Source organism: Cyprinodon variegatus, unplaced genomic scaffold, assembly GCF_000732505.1.
Source record: "Cyprinodon variegatus isolate N-32 unplaced genomic scaffold, C_variegatus-1.0 Scaffold178, whole genome shotgun sequence".
Lineage (NCBI taxonomy): Eukaryota > Metazoa > Chordata > Actinopteri > Cyprinodontiformes > Cyprinodontidae > Cyprinodon > Cyprinodon variegatus.
Genome location: NW_015150631.1, coordinates 745,320 through 754,065, shown reverse-complemented (window position 1 = coordinate 754,065; position 8,746 = coordinate 745,320). Strand labels below are relative to the sequence as shown.

Sequence of the window (8,746 nt, the reverse complement as noted above, 5' to 3'; positions counted from 1 at the left end):
ACCAAGATTGTTACAATTTTGAAAATAGTTAATTATTCAAAAGTACATGCATTGAAAAGTACATAAGTATTCAAAAATGCAAATCAAATTTTCAAACATCAGAACATTTCTGTCTAATTTTGAGAGTAATTTTAAACAGCCTTGAAACTTTCAGAAACCACCTTATTTATTGATGCGTAGAACCACCTACGTCACCTATAAAAAAAACTTCAGCATAAAAATGCCACAAAAAAATAAGGGCAGCTATAATGATTACTATTTCTTATTTAAAAACAAATAAAAAAGAAAGCAGGAGTGTCTTCTCCTCACACTTTTATTATGGATTAAAAGGTTTAAGGTTGAATCTATTACCACAAGGAAACCACAACTAATTTTGAGAACTAATCCAATTGAATTACTAGACCACATGGCAACAACTAACGACTTAATAAAATTATAAACTACAAATAATATCTGCCATGAGTTTCTCATGTTTGTGGAATGTCAGGGATATTCCTTAAAAAGTAGTGTCCAAATTCAGTCCTAAGGGCTGCAATCTTATGTTGAAATGAAAGGAGCAAGGAACTATCAGCTTCCTAGCCTGATAAACCAGACTAAATGGGATATTAAATGTTGCAGGCAAAATTGATTTTGGCCGCTGGCAGGTGGGGCTAGTTCACTAGGCTATCAGCTTCCTGGAAATGTAGTGGAGTGGAAAGTAAAATATTTCACTTTGAAATGTAGTGGAGTGAAAGTTATACATACCCCCACATAAAATGACTCAAGTAAAGCAAAGAAAAGAAAATTGCAAGTTTTTTTTTTTTTTTTTTATTTAAAAAAAATTAAATCAGGATTGATATAGAATTTGTTAGGAATCCATTTTGTGTCTGTAATATCGAGGCCAAGCAACTAAGCCAAGCAATTCTTAACAGAGTGGAGAATTTTTTCATACAAACAGACCAGGCAACAGGAAAACACTATAGCAGTGTTAATTTCATCAGCTTTTTAAAATGTTATCTTAATCTTAGTCACAATTACAAAAATCAATTTTAGTCTTAGTCATATTTAGTCATTGCCTTCCCAATTTAATTTTAGTCTTAGTCTAAATGACGAAAATCAATTTTAGTCTTAGTCATATTTAGTCATTGCCTTCCCGATTTGGTTTTAGTCTTAGTCTAAATGACAAAAATCTATTTTAGTCTTAGTCAAATTATAGTCATTTTTGTCATTTAGGTCAACACTGTAAATAATAGATAGGCACTGCTATTTTTTAACGGATATATCACACTGTACAGGATAAAAATTCTTCACACACAGCTTCTCTTTTTCCCTTTTTTATTTATATAACGCTGTGCAGAATAGAACTTAACACACTGATTCTCTTTTTAACTTTTATCACACCATACACATTAAACCTATTTTCGGCTTGTTTCATCATATCCACAAAGTCTTCATTCTCAATGGTCCTTGCAGGCAGGCCAGAACGCCCTATCCACTTTGCCACTGAGTTCTCCAGGGCTTTCTGCTCTTTGGCGTCAGGTTTGTACGGTTGGGGGCCTCCAACATCTCTGCAACAGACTTCCCTGCCTTACCCAACCTCTGATTTGGCTGTGGTGTCACTGTGTCAGGTATCTAGTGGGGAAGAAGAAATTTAAAGGATTAATATCCAGTATGTTAGTAGAAAATCTTTCTTCTATGACAGAGAATTTGGGTACAGGCCAGGGGTCCGTTTTACGAAGTAGGTTTAACAAACTCAGATTGAAATAAGCAACTCTAAATTGATCAAGCCTAAAGTCGGAAAACTCAATCAACTCTAACGTGCGTGACATTTTTAACCCTGCTGGAACTAGAGATTCTAATTCAGAAATGAAAAAAAAAAGAAGAATGTATTTAAAATACAGAGGAACAGTGCTACAATTGCAAAAGGGGAAGATGGTGAAGGAGAAAATAGTTGCTTGAGTTGGCTACATTAATAATTGCAATCTTTTTTAGGTAAACCTGGTCTGATTTGGAGAAACCGCATCCATCCCACTTTGAAATGTGCTATTCTTCTTTCTAAAGAAACTGGTCAAAATCCTGACAACCTAGTTTGCAGACCAGGAAGCAGAGTCGTATTTTAATACTCCTCTCTACAGCTTCTCTACTGTTACCCACTGATTACTCCATCCAGACAGTGTTTTGCCCATGAACAAAATCAAATAAATTAGAAAAGAATCCTAAATTAGTAAATCTTGATAATCTACTTAAAACAAATTAAATTAATAAATTTAGTGACTGGATTTGTGATAATCACATTGATTTATGTTGCGTATCTAAGAAATTAGGATATGATAAAAAAAAAAAGCATGTCACCACGCTCTTCCGCTGATCTGGGGATGGGTTACAGTGATTAGTGAATAGTCCCACACATTCTCATCTTCATGCTTTGGACCTTGTGCACTGAATGTGAAGAAATAGCATTATTTCCTCACAACCCTGTCCTCTCTGACCACTTTTAAATAACCTTTAGGATTACTTTAACAGAATTCTCCTCCCCCAAAATAAGGTTTCACTTAAGCTTGTCATTATCAGATAATGCAGTTATAAATTTTAAAGAATATGTTCCACTTCCTCTCTCCTCTGTGTCGCTGAGCTGAGGATCATCACCATGGCACCTTCATAGGATGGGCCGAAATAGAAATGATAAACACAGACACGTATGCATGTAGAGGTGTTTTTCCTTTTACGGTTGCACATTTCCAGTATTCAATTTTCAAGTTCATGTTTGCTGACAGATATTTAATTAAGATAAATTGTTCCTTCATCAGTAGTGGATTAGAGATATATGGTTAAGTTCACAAGTGGGCCAATTCAATTCAGTTTGGTTCAGGTAGATATTTAATGATGCAGAAAATAACAATCTGATTGTACTATTCATTTATGAGACTTAATAATAAAAAAAAATAAGTGCTGTAAAATATTTGCTCGCATGCTTGCATTAATTATCTGCGCCCATGCTTTTTTAAAATTAAATAATAGCCAAAAATATAATTTTTTGTGCCCTATTGTGCCCCTGTATAGTATTGGCTCAGCTGACGCCCCTGACCTCCACTTCTCCCATGATGTGAACAGTATTCAACTTGTTTAGTTTTCTTCTGAAACTTACAATAATCCCCCTTGTTTTGTTGACATTCAGAATCAGCGGATTGTTTCCCCACCATGAAACAAAGCGGTTTATCAGCTCTCTGTACTCAACTTCTTGTCCATCTTTGATGCACCCAATGACTGCAGAGGCATCAAATACTGCTGCAGATGACAGGACTCTGTATGGTAATGGAAGTTAGTCTTTTGTACTGGAAAAAGGCTGGAGGTCTTCCACATCACTAGGACTGTCTACTGGCTCTGTCCAGACTTTCTTCTGCCTGATCATCCTTCTGCTTTAAGCCTGTGGTCTTCTTCATCCCATGCAAAAAGTTGGTCAGCAATTTTTAGATGGGTTTTCTTGCTTGAATGTCAATATTGACTTTTACATTGAAAGTAATGTAAATTTAAACCTGTTTTCTGCTTTCCAAAAAGCAAAGTGTGAATAACACTTGTCTGCATCACTACATTATTTTTTTTTATATAATAATAATTATTATTATTAGCATAGGTATGTATTTGGAAACAGAAATGGATTCCCTGTAACAAAATTTCCTATAAAGTTGGTACTGCCACACCTAGTTTCAGCACATTTCGGAGGTGGCTGACCTGCAGAAGGGAAGCAGATGCACAGATGTAAGTTTTAACTCTAGACCAGAATTAAATTCTGCTGGTTTCAATTTGAGAGAATCTGGAAAAGCACAAAATCTATCAAAACTTTTGTTATGCAGTATCATGCTTTGTGGAAAATTTGTCTTGTAAGGGCTGCTGTGCTTTGAATTCTGTGGCAAAACAAACTTTTGTCTCCTCACTCTGGGGGAGTTTCTATTATTAATGCGTCTATTTCTGTTTGAGGAGACTGCATACTTTGTGGTAGAAATGTTTCTTGTAAGAGGAAAAAATAGCTGCTGCAAAAATGAGAAGTGCTGTCACTGAGTGGTAGGAATTTATTCTCTCTAAAATAACTTGTGTACAATGTTAAGAAGCTTTTAATCCAATTTGATCAATGGGTTTGATTTAGCTGGACTGTGGCTCTAAACAGTAACATGATCAGAAATAAAAGAAGCCTTGTTATTTTAAAAAAGCATGTGCAAAAAGGTTTCATTAAATGTTAGTATAAAGTAACATTTTTGGCTTCCCCCAAAAACTGAAACTACACAACTACCATGATTTTGTTTATTTTTTTTTTCTTTTTCTTTTTTTCCTCTTTCCAAATGGGTGGGGTATTATCTGGGCTCATTCTCTCCTCTGCAGGCATCAAAGCAACACGGAACATCAACATGCTGTGCAACTTCAGTGGTGCCGTGCTGACTAGAGTGCTCCCTCCGCTACTGGTCACCGAGTGCATCCTGGGTCTGGTTGGAAATGGTTTGGCTCTGTTCATCTTTTGCTTCCAACTGAGGCCTTGGAAAAGCAGCACTGTGCTGCTCTTCAACCTGGCAGTGACTGACTTCATGCTCATCCTGGCTCTCCCCCTCCGCATCAGCTATTATCTCTCAGGGATCAGATGGAGGTTCAGTGAAGCAGTCTGCAAAATTAGCCTCTTCATGCTGGCCATGAATCGCAGCGGGAGCACCTTCTTCTTGATGGCTATCGCCTTGGACAGGTACATGCGTGTGGTGCATCCTCACCATCCCATCAACTCTCTAAGTGTGGGTAAAGCTATGGTGGGAGCGCTTGGGCTGTGGCTGGTCCCCATCACAATGACAGTCCATGTCTTCTCGCTGCAACACATCAACACCACCTACTGCGAAAGCTTCATTGTGGACACGAAGACCAAAGGAAACCTGTCCTGGCATAAGTTCACGTTTCTCTTCTCTTTCTACATGCCTCTGCTAGTCATTCTCTATTGCACCTTCCACATCATCAGCCACCTGAGGAGGAGACAGCTGGCCCACCAGGCCAAGTTTAGAAAAGCTCTGTACTTCATCGTGGTGGTGGTGGTGCTGTTCATCCTCTGCTTCCTTCCAAGCAACATTACTGTGCTTGCCATGTGGATCAAGATGTCCCAAGGCTTTAAGTGTGCTGATATGGAGGAGCCAACCACAGTTTTCTACATCACCATCAGTTTGACATATATTAACAGCGTGCTGGACCCCGTGGTCTACTATTTCTCCAGCCCAGCTTTTAAGAACATCTGTAGGAAAACTCTGCATCTGCCCCAGACAGCAACCGGTGAGAGCACAGAAAGAAAAACACGTGAGATGGGTTCAGATCTGCAGATTTAGGACTACAATCCCATGAGAAAGGAGTCATGTATCCCCAGTTAGCATGGTTTTTGAATGAAAAGGAAAATAAGATGCACATTGTTCCTTCCTTTACAGCTATGCATTTTCTATTCCGGTATACCGGTGTTTCTATTCTATTTTCTGCACTGCTCTTATTTGAGTTTTTTTTTTTTTTTGCGTAACCACACAGCTTGTTTACAACACTACCATGAATTAAGTTCTATGTCTTTTCTAAGTATTCTACAGGAATTTTATTAGTACTTTTTTTTTTCACCAAGTACCTTATTTTGATGCAACTTTTTTGTAGGTTTGTATTTACAGTATACCTGGGCTGCCAGGGCTTTAAGTGCCAAATATTTTCTGAATAGCACAGATCTTAATAAAAAAAAAAAAAAAAACATTTGGATGCAGCAAATGTCTGTAAAGATTAAGCTGCACAATTATCAGACTACAAATAAACCTGTCTTATCTTTCAGTTGCAACCCATGTAATTTCTGCCCACTCCTACTAATCTGACGAAGTCAAAATAAGGAGACTAAGCAAATTTGTTTTCTTTTAAATGTATTTGGGCTTTTGTGGTTTAGAACTGAAGGATAAAACAATTTTTCTTTGAGCTTCAACAAAATAATTTAACACAACTAAATAGACTGGTGTAGATTTGCATTCATCTGGATTGAGAGCTGAAACCTGAGTCCACCCATCTATGTTAAGAGAGAAACAGCAACCTTGAACAGAGACGGCGGACTCGGGTTTCAACTCTCAAAAACCTATAATGCAGCAATAGAGTTGATTCCTTCCCACGGTCATATAAACCCCCACAACCATGCAAGGGACCAAAACATCTTACCTGGTCAGTCAGGCCAACAATGCCCCTAACGCCCCCCTTTAAGAGGCATAGACCTGTACCGCGAATTGCAGTCTAACAAAGAACCCAAACGACTCCCCATTCCTAAGGTGCGGATCCATTCTTCCGGTTCAATTGCATGTCTTCTAAGCCAGAACAAGGTATTTTGGACTACCCTATAAAGCTTTGAATTCAACGCCATTTCTGACATTTTGAATTGAAAAAGCTTCCTGGACGGGAAGCAAAATATCTTCAAACTTGGAAACAAAGGGCAATGGATTGTTTTTTTGAAATAACTACTGTATGTCCTGGATAACTACCGGTAATAATCTCCAACATCAATTTTTTTTTTAATTTTCCTGTTTTACTTTAGCTTTTTTAATTAGCTGAATCTAGCCAATTTTTTGACAATAAAGGATTTTTTAAATGGAAAATTTATTCGATTTGGTATCCTACATGATCTGAAAATTATAGAATTTTTCAAATTAAACTTTTCTGTTTTTTCCCCCTATTAGATTAGGATTTTTGGAAATCTAAGCAAAAAAAAAAGTAGTTTTTGCGTAAAATACATTGACACTGTATATATTATTTAGAACTATTATTATTTTTAAGAGCTTTCTTTTATTTTAGTCTGTGACAGCCTGCTGTCACACTCTGAAGCTGAGTGGTAACTCTTACATTTTTCATTTTCAAGATTAGTTGCACACTTCATATATTTTCATTAGCCTGACTTTAAGTTTTGACAGTTTTTGCAGTGCACACATTTAGTTAACTTTGTCAGGTTGTTGGTTTTTTTTGTCAAGATGCAATTGATTAATTTCTTTTCTTTGAGTTGCCAGTTTCCTTGGGATCTGCTGGTGGATGGCTGCAATGAGCTCCAGCTTTCCTCAATTGGTTGCTGCAGGCTAATCAGTTGGTCAAACCATTTGTAATGGGAAGGGAAATTTGTTTATCATTTGTTTAAATATCCTTTGTTTGGGTAATTTTGTTAATTAGTTAAATTTAAAATTTTAGTGAATTTAGTGTCTGGCCAGTATGTATCTGTTTAATTAAGTTTATTTGTTTATTAATCAGTTATCCCCCTTGTGTGTCAACAGTGGTCTGATCAGCCACTATTTAAGTTTCTCTCATGTCTTGTTTGTTAGGTAAGTTTGTGCTTGAGTTCTTTATGTTAAAGCCTGAATTGAATTCTGTTTTGTTGACCTCTGTGTTTGGGCCCAGTTTATAATTTTTTTTTTTTTTTTTTACATTTTGGGAATAAATTAAGACTTTTTTTTAAAAAAAATCTGTGGTTTTCTGGCTTGTTTGTGCAAATCCCTCACACAGTCTCATTTTTAAAGTCTAAGACTTTGCCAGACCAGAACTAGATAGTTTTTTGCTAAACACAGACTCTTTAAAAGCAAAGTCTGTTAAAGATGAACCAGTTAAACTTTTCCTGGCTGATGCAGATTTCTGGTCTTTTCTTCTTTCATCAAAAGATGTTAAGGCGTAAAATCCAGACACCATCTTTTTTAATTCTTTCATTAAAAAAAGAAAAAAAAAAGCTTAAAGAAACTTTCAAGAAAGAAGAGTTTATTCTACATTAAATGAACAATATATAGAACACAGGTTGAGTGCAAATACTGCGTCTCAGTTGAGTGAAGGCAGAGACAGAATGTTTAAATATAACATTAAAAACAATGATGCTTTATCCACATACGCCATTCGTCATGTTGACAAACTCCTGGACAAATGAAATAAAAACAGCAATAAGTTTGGTTTATCACCAGCACAGAATAGTAACAGGTTGCTTATATGAAAGTATATGAAAGTACCTTCAGGCAGCCCTCTGAATGCGAGCCGTTAGGCAGCGTTTTCCCGCGTTGCTGCTCTCTGTGCTTCAGGTATTCACGAGTGAGCAAATCAGCATCATCCTGACTGAAGAGAAGAATTAACACATTTCAAATATCACTGATTAAAAATACTGAAGCTCTGCATGATTCATAGAGCAACAATCTAACACATTTAAAAACTACATCTTGGGGCAATTTTATATAAAATAGTCCTATAACAGAAGCCTGTTTCTGTGTCCCTGTTTTTCAAATGTCTAACCCATTTTTTTGTGTTGTATGGCCTTATTAATTTATATTAAAGATAAGAGAAATATATACAGCAGATTTAAAAAATGAAATGACTAAAGAATGATGCCGTACCAGTTCTGGCTGATCAGACAGTCCACCAACTCCTTCACCTGCTCGGGTTTACCACTGGATACAACCAGCTGCTTCAGGCGGTCGAAGTATTTTGTTTTCAACAGTTTCTGGTGCTGTCCGTTTTGGCTGATGAATTTGAATACAGTCTCTCTGATCTGAAAGAACAAACAAGAAACATACTGGTTTTCAGGAAACAATAAATAAATCTGTTAAAAAGACTTAATTGTATTCCTGTTTATTTCATCCATGTTAACAATGTGGTGCCTTGAAGAGTTTGATACAATTGCAAACAGCTTCTTTAACTTCACACCATCAAACACATACAGCATAATTTCCTGTTCAGCTTTTTGGTAACCTAATAATCAATGACTCATATCAAGATA

General features: G+C 36.5%; 2 protein-coding genes across 2 annotated transcripts in view; one reads left to right on the top strand and one right to left on the bottom strand.

Annotated features, from left to right (window-relative positions):
- The first annotated feature begins 4,379 nt into the window (after nucleotides 1–4,379).
- On the top strand, nucleotides 4,380–5,368 carry LOC107087270 (hydroxycarboxylic acid receptor 2-like). Its single transcript, XM_015378753.1, has one exon. The coding sequence runs from the start codon at nucleotides 4,380–4,382 to the stop codon at nucleotides 5,325–5,327; it is 948 nt and encodes a 315-aa protein (XP_015234239.1). The 3' UTR covers nucleotides 5,328–5,368.
- A 2,369-nt stretch (nucleotides 5,369–7,737) lies between these two features.
- kntc1 (kinetochore associated 1) overlaps nucleotides 7,738–8,746 on the bottom strand; it is a 29,263-nt gene continuing 28,254 nt past the window's right edge. Inside the window, exons 60-62 of the mRNA XM_015378798.1 lie at nucleotides 8,364–8,518; nucleotides 7,986–8,088; nucleotides 7,738–7,894 (exon numbers count right to left, since the gene is read on the bottom strand). Of these exons, the coding sequence (XP_015234284.1) occupies nucleotides 7,859–7,894; nucleotides 7,986–8,088; nucleotides 8,364–8,518 (294 nt within the window). The 3' untranslated portion in view covers nucleotides 7,738–7,858. The remainder of the gene's footprint in view (nucleotides 7,895–7,985; nucleotides 8,089–8,363; nucleotides 8,519–8,746) is intronic.